Source organism: Dermacentor variabilis, unplaced genomic scaffold (assembly GCF_050947875.1).
Source record: "Dermacentor variabilis isolate Ectoservices unplaced genomic scaffold, ASM5094787v1 scaffold_13, whole genome shotgun sequence".
Classification (NCBI taxonomy): domain Eukaryota; kingdom Metazoa; phylum Arthropoda; class Arachnida; order Ixodida; family Ixodidae; genus Dermacentor; species Dermacentor variabilis.
Window position 1 is genome coordinate 14,328,181 of NW_027460291.1, and position 23,414 is coordinate 14,351,594.

At 45.2% G+C, this 23,414-nt stretch overlaps 1 protein-coding gene across 1 annotated transcript in view; it reads right to left on the reverse strand.

Moving 5' to 3' along the window:
* The window catches only part of LOC142566588 (uncharacterized), a 610,758-nt gene that overhangs the window by 232,156 nt on the left and 355,188 nt on the right, over positions 1–23,414 (reverse strand). The window contains exon 8 of the mRNA XM_075677426.1: positions 9,424–9,649. Coding sequence (XP_075533541.1) covers positions 9,424–9,649 — 226 coding nt within the window. The remainder of the gene's footprint in view (positions 1–9,423; positions 9,650–23,414) is intronic.

Below are 23,414 nucleotides of genomic sequence, written 5' to 3' on the forward strand. Positions count from 1 at the left end.
CCGTGTCGCCGATGGCGGAACAGCCCATTAACTGGTATGTGGGCCACCCGCGTCTCCTTCGCCGATTGCCCCACTATCGTGCTATTCAAAGTCATTGCCCATTGTCCCCACGACATCATCCTCGGCTTAAACTTCCGCTCTGCACATTCTGCTCTCATCAATTGCTCTGCCAGTACTCTCCCCCTTGACCTGCCTATTCTGGATCCCGCTGAACCACACCCCAGTCGCCTCAGTTCCGTCGACTTCGTTCCCTTGCCACCTTCGGCACTGACTTACGTTGACTTAGTGTCATCCCCACCAGTCCCCGACAGTCGCTACTTCGCGGCTCCTTTGCAAGACGTCCTCCTTTCACACGGGATCACAGTACCTCATACAGTTTTATCTGTTACGGCGAATTGCGTCTGCCTGCCAGTTGTCAATTTTGGCTTGACGACACAAGTACTCCCACGCGGGATGTCCCTGGCCCAGCTTTGCTCATTCGAGGATCACTCAGTAGCACCTATTGTAGTAGACGACAATTCAGCCGATCCTCCACTACCATCGCAGTCGGCAACTTGTACCATCGGCGACTTACAGAAAATGATTACTCCCAACATGCCGTCCGAGCACGCTCGTGAGATATACCACGTTCTGTTTTCCTGCCACTATATTTTTTACTTTAACGATCGTCCTTTGGCCCAAACTACAGCTGTTAAACATCGCATTACTACCGGCTATGTCCCTCCTATTCATCGCCGCCCATATCGAGTGTCACCGGCTGAGCGTCAAGTTATTCACGCCGAAGTTCGTAAAATGCTTGCGAAGAACATTATTGAACCGTCATGTAGTCCACGGGCGTTACCTGTTGTGCTGGTAAAAAAGAAGGATGGCTCATGGCACTTTTCCGTGGATTATCGGCACCTTAACAGGGTTACGAAAAAGGACCTGTATCCCCTACCTCGGATTGATGAAGCCCTTGACAACCTCCACGGTGCTCGCTATTTCTCCTCTATTGACCTTCGCTCCGCCTACTGGCAGATTGCCGTGGACATCTGGACCGTCAGAAGACTGCTTTTGTAACACCCGATGGTCTTTATCAATTCAAAGTGATGCCGTTCGATCTACGTAACGCTCCTGGCACTTTTGAACGCATGATGGACTCCCTTCTTCACGGTTTCAAATGGTCCACGTGCCTGCGCTACTTGGACGACGTTATAGTATTCTCCCCAACGTTCGCTACCCACCTCGAATGCCTCTCAGCAGTGCTGGACGTTTTTCGTCGAGCCGGTCTGCATCTCAACGCATCAAAGTGCCAATCGGCCGTCGCCTGATTACCGTCCTTGGATATCTCGTTGACGCGAACGGAGTGCAACCGGATCCAGGCAAGCTCCATGCTGTGACGCACTTCCCTGTTCCGAAATGTGTCAAGGATGTGCGCAGCTTCACCGGCCTTTGTTCGTACTTCCGCCGTTTCGTGAGAAATTTCGCCGCCATAGCACGACCACTAACTGAGCTTTTGAAAAAAGATGCCCCTTTCCAATGGGGCTATAACGAGGCCTCTGCATTCTCGCATCTAATCGACCTTTTCACAACGCCTCCAGGTGTGGCCCATTTCGATCCTTCTGCGATTAGCGAAGTCCGTACTGATGCCAGATCACGGATACGGCGCAGTACTGGCACAACGCCAGCGCGGCCACCACCGTGTTATCGCTTACGCCAGCAGGTTCCTCTCACCCGCTGAGCGCAACTATTCCATCACTGAGCGTGAGAGTCTGGCCCTAGTTTGGGCGGTTGCGAAATTCTGCCCATACTTATATGGCCGACCTTTTCCGTTGTCACAGACCTTCACGCGCTTTGCTGGTTATGCTCACTGAAAGATCCTACAGGAACAGGATCCTACAGGTCGCTTGGCCTTACGCCTCCAATAATATTCGTATTCTGTCATCTACAAATGTGGCCGACTACACAAGGACGCTGACTGTTTGTCTCGCTACCCGGTCGACGAGCCTGACGACGCCGACAGTATTACCGCCAACGGCATTTTCTCTGTGTGTGCCTTCGCTAACACCGACAATGAGCAGTACAGAGACCTATCGCTGTGAGCACTCATCGAGCGTTTGCGCCCTACACCTACCGACACATCCGTTCACCAATAAGTCCTCCAGGGCAGCATTCTGTACCGAAGGAACTTCCTCTCTGACGGATCTGATCTTCTTCTTGTCGTGGCAAAGCATCAACGACAGACTGTACTCTTTGAGATGCATGATGCACCCACTGTAGGAGATCTTGGGGTAACCCGCACGTACGACCGCGTCCGCCGCTGCTTCTATTGGCCTGGTCTCGCTCGCTCCGTGCGACGCTATGTTGCTGCCTGCGATCCGTGCCAGTGTCGGAAAACACCTCAGGTGCTACCTGCCGGTCATCTCCAGCCGATCACCGTGCCTGTGGAACCGTTCCTTCGTGTTGGATTAGACCTCCTCAGTCCCTTTCCCACGTCATCCTCTGGGAACAAACGGGTAGCCGTCGCAACTTATTACGCCACCCGATACGCTATCACGCAGGCTCTCCCTACGAGTTGCGCCACTGACGTCGCGGACTTTCTCTTGCGTGACATTATCTTGCTTCATGGTGCCCCACGACAGCTGCTTACTGACCGTGGTCGTAACTTCCTCTCAAAAGTTATCCCCGACATTGTGCATTCCTGCTCCATTCAACACAAGCTGACTACCTCATACCATCCTAAAACCAATGGCCTGACCAGAGCGGTTAAACCATACTCTTACCTATATGCTGTCGAAGTACGTTTCTAAGGACCACCTCGGCTGAGACATTGCCCTTCCTTACGTCACATTTGCGTACAATTCTTCCCGGCACGACATCGCCAGATTTTTTCCATTTTATCTACTGTATGGTCGCGAACTGACCTTAACCCTAGACACAGCACTTCCTCCTGCAGTGACCTCAACAAGCGAGTATGGGCGCGACGCCATCGCCCTCACCAACCATGCACGCCAGCTTGCCCGTACTCAACTGACGGCCTCGCAAACCACTCAGCAGCGTCAGTACAACGCCTGCCACCGTGACGTACCGTTATCGCTTGGTGCGCTCATGCTCCTGTGGTCGCCCTCTCGTCACGTGGGACTTTCAGAGAAGCTCCTTTCGCGATACGCAGGGCCCAACCACGTGCTGCGCCAGGTGACGCCTGTGACGTACGAAATTGCACCTGTGAGTTCAACCTCGCCCTCTGGCATCAAGTGATGTCGTGCACGTCAGTCGGCTCAAGGCCTACCCCACTGCTTCCGAGTCCGGCCTTTAGTCGCTCCGGGACGGCGCTTTTGCCGCCGGGGGTAGTGCTACGGAACAGTATCTGTGATCACGAAAAGGCGAGCAGGGTGAAGACGACGACGACGATGAGAGGCTAGCGCGGGCTGTTGCCTCTTGGCCAAGTGCGGCGTATTTCCCTGTAAATATACTTGTATATAGCTTTTCGTCTGCGTCTTCCTACGTAACAATGTTGTTATAAAACCAGCACACAAAGGTGGCATGACCGTATTCAGGACTACGCAACAGTACAAAAATGAGGCCTCCAAACAAGTGAGCGGCCACACCCATCACAGAAAACTCGATTCTAACCCAACTTCAGGCTGCAGCAATTTTGTGTAAAGCACGATAGCGGAGCTTCTATCCAGGGATTTAATTACGCAGTCTGAATATCGCTTCATGGTGCCCAAAAACAATGTAGCAGGTCACTTTAACTTCTTCCAAAAATACATAAGGTTCCCGTAGAAGAAATGTTTACAGCAGAAATTCTATGTCGGCCTATAGTGCTGAGTAACAACACACCTACCAAGTCAGCATCTAACTTCTTATATGACCACCTATAAAACAACCCCGCCACCTTCCCATCTTTGTTCAAGACACGCGCCAGTTCCTTCGAATTATCGACGGCATTAACGCCCACCTGATCCTCTCCGACCGCCCTATTGTGGTCACTTTAAATGTTTCTTCGCTTTAGACTAATATACCCATGAGTAAAGAAATTGAAGCCGTATCAGAATCCCTCGCAGTGAATGCCCAAGCGCATGCTCGTGAAGGCTACTTGCCACTCCTTAGGTTAGTTCTTAAGCTCAACTATTTTGATTTCGATTCTACTCACTACCTGCGAACTTTAAGCACTAGCATAGGAACAGCATTCGCTCGCACGTACGGCAACATTTTCACGGGCCAGCTTGAAGCAAATCTGATAAAATAAAACCCTTCAAAGCCCCCCACCTATCTGCGTTACATTGAAGACATATTTGTGATATGGCGACACCACACAATGCGTTAGCCAACCTAATTAGCCATTTCAACTGCTTTCACCTAAGTATTAAATTTACTGCTCACAACTCTCCTCGTCAAATCAACTTCCTTGTTAGAAACGACGGCCTACAGAGAAAATGGAAAATGGAGAACAACCCTTTACCAGAAGTCTACGGGGAGTGAGCAATACTTAGACTACAACAGTCATCCCCCGCGACACTGCAAGCAAGGAATTTTTGTCGGACAAGCGAAACAAACAAGAATAATCTGAAGCGAAGACTACGATTATATCGAGCACCTAAATGACCTTAAAGCAATGCTAATCGAAACAAACTACCTAAAAGTTTCTTCTAGACAGAGCTTATGACGTCCCGTCAAGATTGGAGCGACAGTCGGAATCTGTTAAGAAGCAGCCTACGTCAGAATATGAGATATCTGTAAGCTTTATAGCGAAATAGCATGATGCTCTTCCAAACATAAACAACATCCCACGTAAATCCTATCCAATATTATCAAGTAAAGAGCGTCCTAGACAAGTGTTCCGGGATGAAGCAAAGATTACCTATCGCCGCAATAGAAACATTAAAAATATGTTATGGACGCAAAAATCAGCCAACATCGTTCCCCCGTAATAAAAGCAGGTTGTCGCGACAGGTGCAAAACCTGCCGACACCTTTAAAGTAACATTAAAATTAAGGGCGCCGCAAAGACTTATACACACGAAGTCAAAACTAGCTTTATTTGCACTATATCCTATGTGATTTATATGCTTGAATGTTCATTCTGTAAGAAACACTAAATCGGTGAAACGGAACAATCAATGAACGCCAGGTTAAACAGACATCAGACGGACACAGCTAAAAAACTTCACAAAGCCATCGCCGAGCATTTTAACAAACCCGATCATAACTTTGATGAGCTTAAACTCTACAACTTACAGTTAATTTTGCATTATCAGCGATGCAGACAATACAGAGAATCATACTTCATCCATAAGTTGAAGACATTACAACTAACAGGCATAAACGTTTCAAATGGAGGCTTAGAATGCACTCGCTATGCTAACTTTGAAGCTATAGGCAACAACACATAGTTATTTTTCATTGGGTTGCTTAGTGTTTTATTTTGTTTACTTCTTTCCACCCTTCTTTCTTTTATTTAAGTATTTATTTAATTTTAGCAATATTGCTCTTTTTAACCATGTGCCCCATTTTCTGCAGCCTCTTCTCTTTTTTTAAGAGAAACAATAGCTCAATGACCTTCAGTCCACAGAAAACACGGCCGACTAACAGATGGCGCTTCCTGACGTCCCTACACCGACCTTGAATACCACACCTTTCTTTTTAATTCTACACCCCCGACCCTAGCATACCATCGCTAGTTGCCTCGCACACTCGCCTTACCCCCTCTCTGATTTAGAAGAGCCCCACCTATACATACACTGCCGAGAGAAGCATATTGTCATGTGGTGGTGCATGACAGACAAGAAGCAGGCTGGAGACAATGCAGTAGGGGAATATGGCATAGGCACTAGTAATAGCAGGGGAGAGTTATTAGTAGAGTTTGCGGAACAGAATAATATGCGGATAATGAATACCTTCTTCCGCAAGCGGGATAGGCGAAAGTAGACGTGGAGGAGCCCGAGCGGCGAGACTAGAAATGAAATAGACTTCATACTCTGCGCTAACCCTGGCATCATACAAGATGTGGACGTGCACGGCAAGGTGCGCTGCAGTGACCACAGGATGGTAAGAACTCGAATTGGCCTGGACCTGTGGAGGGAACGGAAGAAACGGGTACATAAGAAGCCGATCAATGTGTTAGCGGTAAGAGGGAAAATAGAGGAATTCCAGATCAAGCTACAGAACAGGTATTCGGCTTTAACTCAGGAAGAGGACCTTAGTGTTGAAGCAATGAACGACAATCTTGTGCGCATCATTAAGGAGTGTGCAATGAAAGCCGGTGCTAACTCCGTTAGACAGGATACCAGTAAGCTATCGCAGGAGACGAAAGATCTGATCAAGCAACGCCAATGTATGAAAGCCTCTAACCCTACAGCTAGAATAGAACTGGCAGAACTTTCGAAGTTAATCAACAAGCGTAAGACAGCTGACATAAGGAAGTATAATATGGATAGAATTGAACTTGCTATCAGGAACGGAGGAATCCTAAAAGCAGTGAAGAGGAAACTAGAAACAGGCAAGAATCATATGTATGCGTTAAGGTACAAAGCCGGCAATATAATTACTAATATCAATGAGATAGCTCAAGTGGCTGAGGAGTTCTATAGAGATTTATACAGTACCAGTGGCACCCACGACGATAATGGAAGAGAGATTAACCTAGAGGAATTCGAAATCCCACAGGTAACGCCGGAAGAAGTAAAGAAAGCGTTGGGAGATATGCAAAGGGGGAAGGCAGCTGGGGAGGATCAGGTAACAGCAGATTTGTTGAAGGATGGTGGACAGACTGTTCTAGAGAAACTGGCCACCCTGTATACGCAATGTCCCATGACCTCGAGCGTACCGGAATCTTGGAAGAACGCTAACATAATCCTAATGCATAAGAAACGGGACGCCAAAGACTTGAAAAATATAGACCGATCAGCTTACTGTCACATGCCTACAAACTATTTACTAAGGTAATCGCAAATACAATCAGACAAAACTTAGACTTCCGTCAAGCAAAGGGCCAGGCAGGATTCCGCAAAGGCCATATTCACACTATCAATCAGGTGAAAGAGAAATGTGCGGAATATAACCAACCCTTATATATATCTTTCATTGATTACGAGAAAGCGTTTGATTCTGTCGAAACCTCAGCAGTCATGGAGGCATTATGGAACCAGGGTGTAGACAAGCCGTATGTAAAAATACTGAAAGATATCTATAGCGGCTCCACAGCCACCATAGTCCTCCATAAAGAAAGCAACAAAATCCCAATAAAGAAAGGCGTCAGGCAGGAGATATGATGTCTCCAATACTATTCACAGCGTGTTTACAGGAGGTATTCAGAGATCTGGATTGGGAAGAGTAGGGGATAAAAGTTAATGGAGAATACCTTAGTAACATGAGATTCGCTGATGATATTGCCTTGCTTAGTAACTCAGGGGACCAATTGCAATGCATGCTCACTGACCTGGAGAGGCAAAGCAGAAGAGTCGGTCTAAAATTATTCTGCAGCAAACTAAAGTTATGTTTTACAATCTCGGAAGAGAACAGCAATTTACAATAGGTAGCGAGGCACTGGAAGTGGTAAGGGAATACATCTACTTAGGGCAGGTAGTGACGGCGGATCCGGATCATGTGACGGAAATAATCAGAAGAATAAAAATGGGCTGGGGTGCGTTTCGCAGGCATTCTCAGATCATGAACAGTAGGTTGCCGTTATCCCTCAAGAGAAAAGTGTATAATAGCTGTGTCTTACCAGTACTCACCTACGGGGCAGAAACCTGGAGGTTTACGAAAAGGGTTCTACTCAAATTAAGGACGGCGCTACGAGCTATGGAAAGAAAAATGATAGGTGTAACGTTAAGGGATAAGAAAAGAGCAGATTGGGTGAGGGAACAAACGCGAGTCAATGACATCTTAGTTGAAATCAAGAAAAAGAAATGGGCATGGGCAGGACATGTAATGAGGAGGGAAGATAACCGATGGCCATTAAGGGTTACGGACTGGATTCCAATGGAAGGGAAGCGTAGCAGGGGGCGGCAGAAAGTTAGGTGGGTGGATGAGATTAAGAAGTTTGCAGGGACGACATGGCCACAATTAGAACGTGACCGGGGTTTATTTATTTTATTTTATTTATTTATTTATTTACAGGATACTGCCTGCCTTTGTCTTAGGCCTTGGGCAGGAGTGGACAGCGCTATATACAGTTGAACAAAACAAAAATTAACATCAAGAGTCATTACAAGAATTCAATACATTGCGATAGACAGATTCCCTGATGATGGTTGTTGGAGAAGTATGGGAGAGGCCTTTGCCCTGCAGTGGGCGTAACCAGGCTGATGATGATGATGATGATGATGATGATGATGATGTGGTGGTGGTGGTGACGGTGAAGAAGCAGCAAAACAACGTTTTATTGGGCGAACCAGTGCACTGTGCCCTCAAGGACAGACTACACTCACAGAGCAATGATAGCGGCGGACACAGTTGGCGGTCGTCGAAAATTTTGATCTGCCGCTCAAGCGCGTCGGCTTTTATACATGAGTCATCGAAGGTTCGAGAGTAATCGCTGGTGGCCACGTGTCTTCCAGAAAGTTCTACAGAATTCGCATCACACATGCAATCTGGTTACGCAAGCTTCGGTGACAATAGACAACAGGTAGAACCACCGATAACATTTGAGAAACTTGCGATAGATACGGGCGCCTCCAGCGCTGAGTGATAAAATTTGTTGGGCGCTCAAAATCGGTCCCCCGAAAAAAGATAGACAAGTACACGGGTCACTATCTGGCCTTAAATAGGCAAGTCCACTTGCTGAAACCTTGGCTCCCGCTTTTACCTTGTTCTCTATTTGCTCATCGTCTTGAATTTGCATCTCCCGCCTTCCCCATGTTTCCTTGGAATATATAACAGATATTCCAGACAAATCAGTTCTACCGAATCTCAGAAGGTGCAGCAGTGTGATAAAAAAGAAAATAGTCATCCACCGGTATAAAGGGCCAACGTTACACGGGACTCTTTTGTAGCTTGGTACTACATTATTCACTTTCATGACTCAGTGTCATGAAAGTGACAATATTCACTTTCATGACACGGAGGACACTACGTGATCGATTGAGATACAGCAATAAAATATTGACACTTTTGTCTAGCTTTGACATTTACAGTAAACAATGTCAGCTCCAAGCGGCTGAGGGGCGCGCCGTAAAACCTGAAAATGTATGAACCATATTTGTCAATCGAGTGTCAAGGCTTGCTTCGAGGATCTGTGACCATACCTGTATTTTATACAACAGATGCTGAACTGAGAAATACGAAAAATTTCATAATGCTATACGAAGTCCGCTAATTTTTTTGACTGAAGCAAGCTTAGATATACCAGCCAATACGATACTGTTTTTGCATTTTCGTGAATGATGTCATAAAATACAAGGATAAAAGATGAAAGGAGCTTCAAGGTGCGGTTACTCACTGCGGTGATGGTGGAATCGTTGAAGAACCACGCGTAGTGGTCGTGTAAAAATAGCGTGGGAAGCAGCGCCTCAGCGAGCCGCAGACAAGCGAGCGGTCTGGGCCAGCGGTACTGAGCGCGGCCTGTGATTTCTTCCAAGCGTGCTTCCACGAGCTCCTCTCGTCCTGGCACTGCAGCCGACAGGTGCAGCAGTGCACGGAACCCCATGTAGTTCAGCAGAGAAGCACTGCGATTGGTTTAAAGAAGCACCTAAGTTCTGCAGTTTTTGTATGCATTGCGAATACCTAAAAAAAATGGGTATTTTTCTGTGAGCTGCAAATGGTTCGCGCTATGCATTGCGTTTGTCCGATACATTACTGCTTAATTCGATATTTATTAACAATGCACTGAAAATGCGTAGTTACGGTGATTAGGAATGTACAGAAAAGTCACAGGTACGCAGGTGTTTTCGCATTTCCCCCCATAAAAATGCGATCGCCATGGCCGGGTCTCGAACCCGCTGACCTCGTGCTCAGCAGCCCAACACCATAGCCACTGAGCAACCATGGCGGGTGCATAGGTGGCAAGACGACAAAGAAAACTGGAAGTAGACAATAGGATCGTCTTCCTATGACTGAATGGACATGTTATTCTAAACCCACCACGCACATAAGTCCTGGGCAAAATGGCATCACTCGGGTCTTTAGGTCTACTTATGCGATTTTCTGTCTTTTCCTTCTTTCATTGAAGAAAGCTTTCATAGGTGCTTGTGAATTCCGTGACAATAAGACCTTTATTAGAGTGCCTTGAGGAACTTGATTGGGGGGAACCGAAGGTGCCCCAATCAAGTTCGTGGCTCCGCCCATGACGGGACTGGGAGGTGGTGACTCTCCGCGACGTCGCGGGCCATCTGGACGGCCTGTATGTACTTGGTTCGTGAAATCCGAACCCTTCAGCAAGGCGTCCCATTCGGACTTGTACTGGAGTTCGGAACCGCGTTGTACGGGCATAGCCAGAGCATGTGGTCGAAGGAGCAGCATGCGTGACCACATTTGGAGCACGACTGCGGGAAGTTGGCGTCTATCCAACTAAGCGCTCTGTGCGATAATTTGCTTGCAGTTTTCGCCACCTGCTGCGCAGTAGTTAAGTCGTATTTGTAGTGTGGAAATCCGCAAGGTGGATGGAAGTAATAATTAAGGGAAAATAAGACTTCCACTCAATCGTAGCTATTGCTACAAAGAAACCCATGTGGGTTCCTCGAAAGAAAATCCTTCAATCTGTAGAAACATTCGGCCTGGTCCGGGACTAGAACCCGGGACCACGGTCTTTCAGGGACAGCCGCTCTGCCGTCTGAGCTAACCACGCGGCTAGCAGATGGCACGGCGAAGTCGAATTTCTCAACAACTCGAAGCAAAGGCAAGAGTTTGACGTAACAGTTCTGCGGAAAGCCCCAAAGTGGAGAGAAGTAATTAATTAAGGAAAAATGAGACATCCACCCAGTCGCAGCAATTGCTACAAAGGAAACCCACACGGGTTCTTCGAAAGAAAAGCCTAGCAGTTGAAGAATAGTTGTCCTGGTCCGGGGCTCGAACCCGGGACCACTGCCTTTCTGAGGCAGCCGCTCTACCTTCAGAGCTAACGAGACGGTTAGCAAATGACAGGAGAAGTCGAATTTCTCAACAACTCGAAGCAAAGGCAAGAGTTTGACGTAATAGTTGTGCAGAAACCCGCAAGGTGGAGAGAAGTTATTAATTAAGGGAAGATGAGACATCCACCCTATCGCAACAATTGCTAGCAATACAAAGGCGGTTGTGCCGGAAAGGTGGTGGTCCCGGGTTCGAGTTCGACCTTACCCGCTACGGAGAAACGAAAGCCCTGCGTAAAGGTAGTGCAGCTGAAGTGGCGAAATCTTTCGTCGAAAATATACTGGTACGATATGTTGCCCCGGAAGTGCTCATCACTGACTGAGCAACGGCTTTTTACAGCGAAACTCACGCAAACGATTCTGCAACGCATTTGGAGAAGGCACAGGAGGACAATTGCCTACCAGCCGCGGACGAATGCTCTTGCAGAGAGGCCAAACAAGACCCTTGCCGACATGTAGGCAATATGACGACGTCGCACACAAGATGAGGGATTCCTTCCTTCCACACGTAGCCTTCGCTTATAACACGGCCGTACAAAGAACAATGCAGATCACGACATTCAAGCCGGTTTACGGAAGTAACCTAAGGACAACTCTCCACGCCATGCTGCCGCACTTCACCGACAAAAAGAATGTCGACGTCACCGCCTATCCCCAGCGCGCCGAAGAAGCTCGACAGCTTGTCCCACTGCGCATAAAAAATCAGCAAAGGACGGACAGCGGGCGCTACGGTCTCCAACGATGATACGTGAAGTACCTGCCCCACGACCGTGTTTGCGTTTGGACTCCCAACAGGTCGATGAGGTCTTAGTGAGAAACTTCTGCGACGCTACCTCGCACCGTAGGAACCGTGGCCGTATCTTTGGCGCTTCAAACATGTAATCTTGGTTCCGTGTCTTTGTGTACAGTGCAAGACGGCATTTCGCTATTACAGCGGCAACGCTCACAATTTGAAATCGTCCATGTTGTGCGGCTAAGCCATTCTACCAGCGCTGAGCAACTTTGGGACTCGTATTTTTTTTTGGGGGGGGGGGGACTTTTCTTTGCTAAGCGTGTTTTTGCCTTTCGCTCTCCTGTTAGTTGTATCGCAACGAGTCTATTAAAGCGGTAGGCATTGACACGTGTAGTTTACCTATCTCGGGTGACCACTTTTTTATCAGCTTATAAAGGTTAAATGCTGTCGCTTAGCGTAGGACGTGCCTGCATGTATCGGAAGCGTCTCGAATGTTCTCGATGGTTCTATTCGTTGTCTGTTCTCAATGCACCTTGTGTAAGTTGAGTGTATGCGCGATTAAAATTGTGTACGACTTTCTGGAAGACAAGCAGGCACCAGCCATTATTCTGGAACGTTAGATGACTCATGTATAAAAGCCGAAGCGCTTGCTCCGCAGATCAGGTTTCGGCAATCGCCGACTGCATTCACTGCTATCGTTGCAATTTGAGTGTAAGTTGCGTTTGTGTGCAAAGGTTCACCCAATAAATGTTAGTTTCGTCATTCACAGTTTTGCGACTGTTTTCTTCATCGTCACTACAAGGTCACAATATGCTCTTTCCAGGTCGCTCTGAAGCTCTTTCACGACATGTGCACGGGAAATTTTTCTGTACATCTGCAGTAGTATGCAAATAATCTTAAGGATAAGCTGATACCTTGATGTATATCGTTAACAGTGTAGGCTTGTGCCTCAGGAGCGAAGGAAAAAGACAGCTGACCCGTATCGACGCTGGAAAAGAACCACGATCCGTGGCTTCGCGTGTAACCACCAGGCGCCGTCTTTATTTTCTTCGCATGCAGGTGCACGCTATCCAGGTTCTAGGCGCCGACCGAGGGCGCTACAGCACCTACACTGGAAGCCGAAACCGGACTGAGGGCCTCATATGGCACTGTAGCACGAGGTCAGGTGGCGATACGAGGCTTTCCATCGCGGTTCCAATGTAAGCCGGCTTAACGCGGTGTAAACTGGCTGTATCTTCACGACTGTTCTGTAGGAAGGTGACGGTTTCCGGGGTGTGGTGGAGCACGCTTAATGGTCCGTCATTGGTCGGGGTTAGCGGTGGTCCGAAAGCATCGTGGCGCACGAAAACGTATGCTGAATTCGCCAGGTCAAGGTGCACGAAGATTGTATTATAGCGGGACGGACGGGGCGGTGTGGGCCGGAGGTCTTTGACACTGTCCGGGAGGCGTTGTAGGAATGCTTGTGGCTGGGCTGGTACACTCTAAGAAAAAAGAGAGTAAAAAGGGAGTCACGGCAACTTGACTCTCTTTTTTCTTACGAAGACCCATTATCGCGCGCGTAGAGTCACAAAACAAGAGTCAACGTTTGTGTATGGGTCGTTTGACTCTTAATAGCAGGCGAAGAGTCATCGTGGAAGATCGCGACTCCTCTGATATTCGAGATGAGTCTGGCGAGAGAAAGATTAAAATGCTGGAGAAGAAATACCAGATAACGTCTTCTGTTTCAGGCAGGCCCTCGGGTTCCTGTCCTGGTTGTAATGCGGTGTATCATTCTTTCGTCCTTGTCATGTTCTGCAATTACATCGAACTCTAAATATCGATTTTCCTTGAACATGTTTGTTAATACCTCACATGCTTAAGCGATAGCTGGCTTCCTATGCTAAGGAAGACCCGGATTTGTCACACTGGATTCTGACCATAAGTAAATCTTAAAAAAAAGCATTGGCTGCTAAAGAGAGCACAGCAACGAGATAAGTTCAGTAGGCGCACTCAACAGTGTCGATTGTAAGTGTAATTTCGCTACGTAAAATTAAATGTTGAGGATTCATGTTCCAAAATCAAGATCTTGTTATGAGGAGCACGGTAATGGAAAACTGCAGATTTATTTTCAGCAGGTCGAGTTATTTAACGTGCACGGAATGCACAGTATACGCGCGTTTTCGCATTCTGCCTCCATTCGAATGCGACTGCTGCGGTTGTGATTGGACCCGTGACCTCGAGCTCAGCAGCGCAACACCAAAGCCGCTGGGCTACCGCACTGCGTTGCCTTCCGCAACCAGAAACAAATATTAGCGTACGCAGCACTGCTTTTGAAACCCCTAGATATGTAAAAACAAAAATGTAGCAGTTTCCCCGCAATGCTGCATGAACCACTGCACGAACCAAGGTTCGTAGTTTCATCGCCTGAGTAAACTGTGGTAAACAATCGCTTACTCCGTAAATTAGCAAGCACGGGGTCACGCGCGCACGTGCAAACATAAACAGATCTCACTCAATGACCGCGAACACTCGCTGTAACAGCGTCGGCGTGATGAAGGGCGCGAACAGAGCGCACAGAACTCTTCTGCTGCCTTGTCCTTTAAAGCGTCTCCGAAACTTGAAATGGCGCTATAAGAATGAACAAGTGAACGTAGCGGGTATTTCATGACGCGTGTTAAATTCATGGCTGTTTCATTCGTGAACATTAATTAAGTGACGTAAAATTATCAGTGAGCAAAACAGTTTTTACTTCAACGCGAGGAAACAAAACCGAAACTAGCGCAACTGTTTTGCTCAGTTGTGCTCAATAGCATGACGCCATCTGGAAGTTGCGCTGCATCACGCGTGAGTACGTTGTCGTTGAGTGGTTCTGAAATCGCTCTGTTAGGGGCGACTGCAAGCAGGCGTTGCGGCAAGTTACGGTGGGAACTTCGGTCCGTGCTGTGTGATTGCGACGAAGGGGACCGCCTCCAGCAGCAGCGTGTCGCCGATTTCGTCTTAGCCGACATCGAGCAAGTGCAGCTCGCCGGCCCGTCACAAGCGCCCGAAGTGTTGCGGTTTGCACATCATCTTTCATTGTGGCATGGGAGATCGCAACGGAGAGAGACGACGAGATGCATACGAACGACTGCCAGCGGGGAATGACCTGTGCCATATTTCTCTTAACGTCTCAGGTAAGCATATAAGCTTTTAACGCGATAGCGTTAAGGAGCTCGTGTCGCAGAAAAGCCGGTGTCGTTGGCGTCGGCGTCCGCGGCGTCGGCCGTGAGCGATAAATCACGGCAGGCACTTCATAAATAAAAAGCAACTTCCAAGATGGGCTGGGTGGGAATCGAGCCAGGGTCACCGGAGTGTGAGACGGAGACGCTACCACTCAGCCACGAGTTCGATGCTTCAAGGCGGTACAAAAGCGCTTCTAGTGAATGCGGTGTTGCCTTAGAAACGTGCCGTAGAAAGTTATACTGCGGTGTATATCGGTAATAATGAGCATGTAACTTACACAAGTCGCATTTACACGAGTAGTGAAGTAAGTTTCCGATACATTTCTTGTGCTTACCGCACACGCAGAGCCATCTTGCGGCAAACACAGAAGACCCCCTCCTCTCAATGTACGACGCTGCCCCGACAGATGGCGCGCCACGCGCGCATTGGGGCTGCGCGCGGACCGGTGCCAGGCGCGTCGCGGCCCCGACTCTCTCCTCTGACGACGCTTCGCCGTGCTCCCACACGGGTTGCAGAATCAAGCGCCGTTCCTTTCTTTAGATTACTATCTACCTATCTCTCTGACCATGCCGATAACGATGTTTGGCTGGCGTAGATCGTTTCCCCCTCCGAGACACCAAGTTCTTCGGTTCGTTCCATTTGCTCAGGCGCACGTTTTGTTGCCGCGCCGAACGCTGCGTGGCTCGACGCTCAGCGCGTGATAGGTGGGCGCAAAGTCCGATGCGGGGCGCCTCGTAAGTGATAGCTGCGCCGTAGTGCATTGTCTTACACCCCTTGGCGGGTCGACGGGAAGCTGTCGCGTTCCGCTCTTGAAGGCGAAGCTTAAGCGTCCTGCAATTTTTGTTCCGCGTTTACAAACGGCGCGTACTCGGCCCTTCCGGTATGGCTACATTTTGCGCCACGTTTCTCTTGGCAGTTCACAGACGTTTTTTAAGCGCAAGATATACTCCGATGTAACGCGCGCACGGTTAAGCGACGTCGGTGAAAAGCGCGCAGCCTACAGTCCGGCCTCACGGCGTAGCCGGCGTGCCCAGGTGCGCTTGGCGAACACAACGCCGCCGGCGCGGACATAGAGCGTGTTCTATTTCACGCGGCTGCCGCTACACCAGAATGCACTGCGCACTGTAGCGGCAGCGAGCAGAAGGCAGAATGGCGGCCTGCGGTGCGCGTACTGACAGTGCGGCTCTCGTTTTTTCAACCGTGTGTGATGACAGCGCGAGTGTGTGTGTTTTTATAATGTTGAACTGTGTTTTATTTGAGGTATTCAAGAAATGGCAACAGCCAGAAGTCGCCATCTTATCCAGCACGTTATGGGTGAGACAAATTGTAGCAGGCACTTTTACATATTTCATTAGCATATGATACTATCTGTTGTAATTTTTGTGTCCACTTTCCTGTCTTTATGCATTTTAGTATTATTGTGCAATGGGTAATAGTTTTACATTGAGACAGAATAATCGCCCAAAGGGGAGACATGGCTGAAGGAGACAACACACACAAGCCTCCTTTGTCCGTATCTCTACGTTGCGCAGTTACTCTGCCGTTATCTACCAACAAGCCCAAGTTCCTCATCAGCTACGTTTACTAATGATCCGTTATTACAATTTCATTGACACAAATTGAAAGTACAGAGGTACACAGGAAGACAGAGACTTGACATGATGAAGAGCCGTAGAACAAGGAGCATCGCTGGAGCCAATGTTTCGACAAAAAGATTTTTCTCAAAACGTTGGCTCCAGTGAATTTTCTTGTTCTATCACTATTTACGGTTAAACGAAAGCAGTATTGCTCTTGTTCAAGTATTATGCATTATGGAATAAAAATTAGCAGGGTGAAATATCAGGAATGTGAAAATTCTTGTATATTCCAATGCTAGAGCGAAAGCCAGAAAAACAAGATGTAGAGAACCACATTGTTATATTTCACTGCCCAGTTTGGCCAGCTTCATTCCGCGCTTGCACTTTGTTGCATTAACAACCACTGGAATTCGTTAATTAAATTAGCTTGGTGATTTACTTATGTTAAGAGATTTTTAACTTCTATTAATCCAGCTTAAATAATGCATGTAAAGAAATTTACAATGACGTTTAAGGTAGCAGGCTTGCACTTGACTAGCACATCACTTGATGGTATGTGCTCAGGTTACAACCGTGCTTCCATGCACAAATTGGTTGCACATTCTTTTTTTCATTGCTTGGATTTTCATAAACATAAGTACCATTTCTTTTTTGTTGGGGTTCTAGTTGTGTCGTAGGACCTAACTGTTTGCCTTTATTTGTATTGGTAGCCAAGTTGCAGAGACAGCTCAATTTTTATTGTAAATCGTGACATGGTAGGACTAGGAACATTTGTGAAAAGTTGTTGCAGTTACACTCTGGTGGCTCCTACCCCTGCGTCCTGCCACCACCCTGTCCTGACTTCGTCCACTACGGAGTTGGGAGCCTTCGGCGGCTTCTGCCACTGCATCCTGCCACGGCAATGTCCCAACTACGTCCACTAGGGAGTTGGCAGCCTTTGTGATGATGCCAAGCAGGCTGACAGCCGACACAAAGATTCAGGTAAATACCTGTAATTAAGCGGCGTCTTTTTGAGTGAAGTGGCTTGTAGCCACTCGGCAATGAAAGAAGTAACTTCGAAGCAGTTTAGACTCCCTGCTATGTGTGCAGGGATACTCAAGTCCATGCATTTTATCTTAGCTGCGAAGAGGCTATGTGTATTAGACAAAACGTGATGCAAATTTTGAAACTACAAGAAACCACTTGTACAGTTTTTTTCTTGCTTAACACAAAAACTACTTTGTTAAAGCTTTACCAATTTAAAAACAATACAATGTACTCTCATACATGATATTCGGCATAAATTTACTAGGGCTGCCTCAGTGGTAACTAGGCCGATAAACATACACCAAAACTGACTTCTTTTCCAAGTTCATCCTCCTCTCTCTGCACTGCTGCATCATGTATCTTTCTGAAACCAGTTCTTGCACACAGCACAAGTCCTAAACACGTCGATTACATAAATTTGCAGCTTTCGCTGTAGGTCACTTGTGTGAAAATAAAGTTAATAAGCCATTTTGTCCACTTTTAATCAGCCGTAATAAACCGAGCAGTGGCTAATAAGCAGCTGAGTTTTTGGTGTAAGGCCTCTCTTCATTGTCATTAAAAATTTGGCCCTCTTAATGGAGGAACCAATTGTTTGGCTATGCCGTTTTATAATGCATAGTTTGGTGCGTTACACAAAATTTGATATAGTGTTTAGGCCAGTAAAATTTTTCTTTTGCTTTAAGAATTGCGTGAAATTGAGATTTGTTCTATATTGAAGGGCCCCCAGTTTTCAAAAAGAAAAAACAAGTGGTCATATGCCAGGTTGGAACAGCTGGCATGGAATAGCCTACTTACACAAATAGGGAGGGTCATTTACACTTGACTTTATGCTAAGATACTATTATTGATCCACAAAAGACAAAATGAAGGATTCTATCCTATAAGTAGCTCTTCACATTCGTTTACACTTTTGCACATTCATATACCTTGAGTCTCGTGACTTGTGTCTGTTTTCATCATCTGCTATGTGCAGATGGCAAACTTCAGAGTTGCCTTATGGTGCAGAATATTTTGGCGCTTATTTATTTGGATCTGTGTTTTTCAGGTTGCCTCGAAATTTTACCCCATGCCACACACTCATGCCAGGCCTCTTGCGAACAATGTATAACCAGGCTCAACGCATCAGTGCCGAGTGAGTCCGGAGATCAAGGAAACCTGCTGTGCAACCAGCGTGCAACACTTGGTGACCCCTCTACGTGTTCCATCTATTTCACAGCTACACCTCAGCTTCCATCTATCCACGCAGCATTACCAGCTGTGGTCACTTATCGAACCATGGATGAATGTTGGGGTGGAGGGATTTGAACAGACATTCTATTTGTCTCTTCAAATTCTTTGCAAATACTTCTGTTATTATTATAATTCATATGTTTGTTTACTACCTAGTTTTTAATAGTTCCTTTCTCTTAGAGTTCGCACCATCAACTCCTGCTATTATAATGTATACCTGTCTTTATACCCCGTTTCTCATAGTTCTTTTGTACTTGTGGATGTAATTGATAGGTTCTTAATTCTTCTTTTACAGAAGGCTAAAATACAAACTTACGGTATTTTTTCTTCCTTTGATAACCTACAGCACTGCAATGTGTTCAAGAAATGTAACATCACACAGGCTCTGGTGCAGGATAAATTTAAGAGCAAGGTAGAGTACTTATTTCAAGCACCCGTTATTTTTGAAGAACTCATGGATATAGGAGCACAAGAAAGAAAATATTAAACTAGAGAAACATGGGTTCCCCTTTATAAGTCTGGTAATAATGTGACTTCCCTTCACTGCAAAGATACCAGTGGTACTCACATACAAGGTTTGAGACATGAAAGCTATGATACCCTTGGCATCTCTCAGTGCTTATTTAACGCACTGACGAATGTCAAAGGCAGCATAGGTTTCATGCACACATTGGTTGTATTACACCTTTTGAGTATTGCATTCCTCAAACACTCAGGTTTACAGCAGTACTTTAAATAGCAGATGTATTTTCTAATTTTTAGAATTTGTTAATTCAAGATTAACACTACAGATCATGTAAAATAATTTTACAGACTATATGTCCATGGATGCATGCTTCTGATGTGCCATGTGGTCGGGGGATGAATGTCTTTATTTCAGATTTAAATATTGGCTTGCAGGTCCGGGTTAGTCTCCTACACTGAGTATTCTAGGTCAGAGCCCATTTACTAGAGGAAAGTTAATTAAACTAGGAATTATAAACATCAAAAGATCTTGTTCGGGACACTAATGCGACAATCGGCGAGGTTCTTTGTGCATTCATTTCCAAATTTGTGAGATTATATTTTGACTGGTTTCACTAAAGCGAGAACAAATATTTCTTTATTCTCACACTAGAGTTGGCTGCCCCCATTGGTATACAACTCCTTTACAGGCTAAAAATTGAGTGTATTAATAGGCTGTTTTTTTTGCGCACTCAGCGTTAAGGGATCCAAACGGTGACATACAACAGAATGCAGAAAAATGACAAAGGAATACAAGCAGGGCGTGGGGGTTTTTAGGCAGATGCGTGCGTGTGCTATTTATAAAACTCCCTATGGTATGCCTGAAGGCATTTTATAACTCTTTTGTAGAAACACTGACACCCACTTATTAAGGGGAAATGCTCCTCGAAACAACTTTTTTTAATTATTTGTACTCGAGATTTGAATATACTACCATTCATAGGGAGTTTATGTAGATTTGAATTGTCATAGGTTTTTGTGTAGCTGTTGTCTTTTTAGTTATATCCTACATAGTGGCAAAATATTTTGATGGGCACTTTCTTGTCTATAAAAGTTTCGCAAATAGTTTCATGCCGTATCTTATTTAGCTAGTTGTATACCGCAAAGTGGCGATACCTATCCAAACAGCCTGTACAATTACTGGAACTATGCAAAAAATATTAGGCCACTTTAAATAATTTTTACAGATTGCAATTTCAATTAGATATCAGTATTCTGCATATCTGCAAGAGTATGTATGCCAAATTTCATTTTTATAGGACAATTAGAAGTGCACAAGGTCATTCTCATGCTATTATGAGAAAAAATTATTGAAATATTCTCAATAATTTTTTTCACAGTACATGAGAAGTATACAAGATTAGTAGGCAGGCCTGCCTACAAATCTTGCGTACTTCTAGTAACTTTACATGCTGTTTGAATAGATATCGGCACCTTGCAGTTTACAGGGAGCTAGTTAGCTACAGCACACTGCTTTTTGTGACAATTTAATACACAAGAAAGTGCCCGCAAATATCACTATGTATTTTGTCGTTGTGTAGGCCATAACTCAAGAAGCAGCTAAACAAAAACTAATGGAATATATGAAGTCTACATGAAGAACTCTACAATTGGCTCTCTTTTCAAACCTCTAGTACAAATAAAAACATTTAGAGTAATATTGAATCAGCAAAATGTTCCCCTTGCTATAGCGACGCAAAGTTTAGGGCAAGTCCTCTTGTCGAAGCGAATCTGGGCTGTTTTCCCAAGGACTTCTGTTAGAGACCGTGTATTTTCCTGCATTTGCCAGAAGTGCAATACTAAAACGTTTGTGAATGTGGAATTGGTATTGGCACACTAATAGAAAAAAAGACAGTTCTGTGAAATGTAGACTTGATTATAACTTTGTTTGACATTTACATTTTGGCTCCATATATTTATTTTGGGTTTTGCACTAAGTGTTTCAGCGGTGACTGCCACTAATTATTGAACATAACTGCTTCATGACAGTGCGACAATTTTCACTAACAAATTTATAGCAGTTGCAGCCATTAGAATTACAGTACTCAATAACATCTACTTTGTAAGAACTCAGACTAGCACCAGTTCTGAAATGCACATACCCAAAAAAGTAATGATAAATAGATTTCTCTGCCACACAGAATTGGCCAATAATGCTTACAGAAGGCTTTTTGGCAAAGTAATATCTGAAAGAGCAAAGCATGTTCCACCAAGTATGGTGACAAATATTTCAGAGCTGCCAGTCTGAGGACTCCTACAAACTAACAATACCTTCAGCACTGACTAGCTTCAATAATGGGATGTCAGCATTTTGGTGAAATTAATGAAACTTCAATTATTGTGATCTTGTTTAAGAAGACATTTGCAATTATCATGAAGTTCTAACCTCTGTCACTTTTGTAAATATTTTCCAATTATTTTTTCAGGCTACAATTTTTGGTAATAATGGTATTCATTCCAGAAAGAGCTAGTACATGGCCTTTAATAAAAAAGGTACTGGTCATTGTAGATTTTCTGTCTTCAGCATTTGTTCTGTTCGACAGCTGTTTCTTGAAATCTGAAATGATGTACCCTTCTCTTTGTTAGCGATAAACAGGGAAATCTGTCAGTATTTTTTGTTTAAAATGCAGCTGATCAACCCAATAGTTAGGCTATTTGCTTATTATAAATTACAACGATAATAGTACAGGACCATAAAAACAGATTGACGCTGAATGACAGCTGTGCCACACAATGTGCATGTGTCCAGAAGAGCCAAATGCGCCAGAGAGAAAGCAACAGTAACTCATTGTTCGTCATCTTGTACAAGCAGATTATGTGCCAGATGTAATTTATGCTCAGTGAATACATAAATCAGTCATGTGAGGTGTCTCAATTTAGTTTGCAAGTTCGAACTTTTTGTAATCTTGCTTGTTTTTATTTTGTTTGTTTTGTGAGCATGAGTGACTTGGTTGCCTTGGCACATATTGTCAAAACTGTTTCTTCATCACTGGGAATCACAAAATTTCATTTACACATAAAATTCCCAGTTCGTGATATGGTAGGCTTCGAGCTTAATTCTCTTATCTTTCATATGTTTATCTATCAAAAGTTTTATCATTCATTGAAACATATCGATGCAATGCACAGTGAGAACCCAAATTATAAATATCTGTTCTTGCTTTCTACCTTGCTCTACAACATAATGAAGATGCAAAGCAAAAGTATAAGGTTTCAATTGTTCCCCATAGCCATAGCTTCGCTTAGAATTTCAAAAAATATTGACATCCTGCTATGGTGTGAGAGTTGCTTTGGGCACCAAGTGAACTGCGTAGCACCTGTGCTAGAGTACACAACAAAGCAGAAAATCAGACCAGATTGGAATGGCAGTGGTAAGTTAAGAACAGATGTTTTATTTCACGCACCATTAATGTGGCTTATCATCTGCTCCTGTTTTGTTTTGTGGGAACGCATACATTGGGAAAACAATTTTTAGGACCAATCTTACCTTAGCGGGAACACCAGAGAAAGGTAGAAATCAAGAACAGGTATTCACACTTTGTTGCCCACAGTGTATTATCTGTATGTGTTTCACTCTACAAAAGGCTATTGTGGTAGATAATCATAAAGACAAAGACAAAAGAATTAAAAGAGGTATGTGTCAGTCATCCGTCCGTGACCTCCAGTGTTTATAGAAACACTTCTTTCTGGATATGTGCCAAGCCGTAGGGAGGCATTACGTAACTCAGTCATGCTTTCCAAGTTAAAAATCGGAATAAGGACAATCACAAGAACATTGTATGAGTGATTTGTAAATGTGACACCTAATGTAACTTAGTTATGTATGTGCAGAGAATAGATTACAGCCAGTGCATAATCTGCTTTTACAGGATGACTTGTGATGAGTAAAAGAAGCCTTGGTCACATCTTCCTCTTAGTTTCTTTTGGATCTTGGTGCACCATGTGTATTGTTACAGCTGCGTGCATGCAGCTAGGTATAGGTGTTTATGTGTTCTGCTTCTTCCCTTGTCCTCATCATTCATGTGCTATCTTTGCCGTAACAAAATACAGCTTCCTGTGCTACATATTTTCTCAGCGTGTTTGCATTATGGCAAGT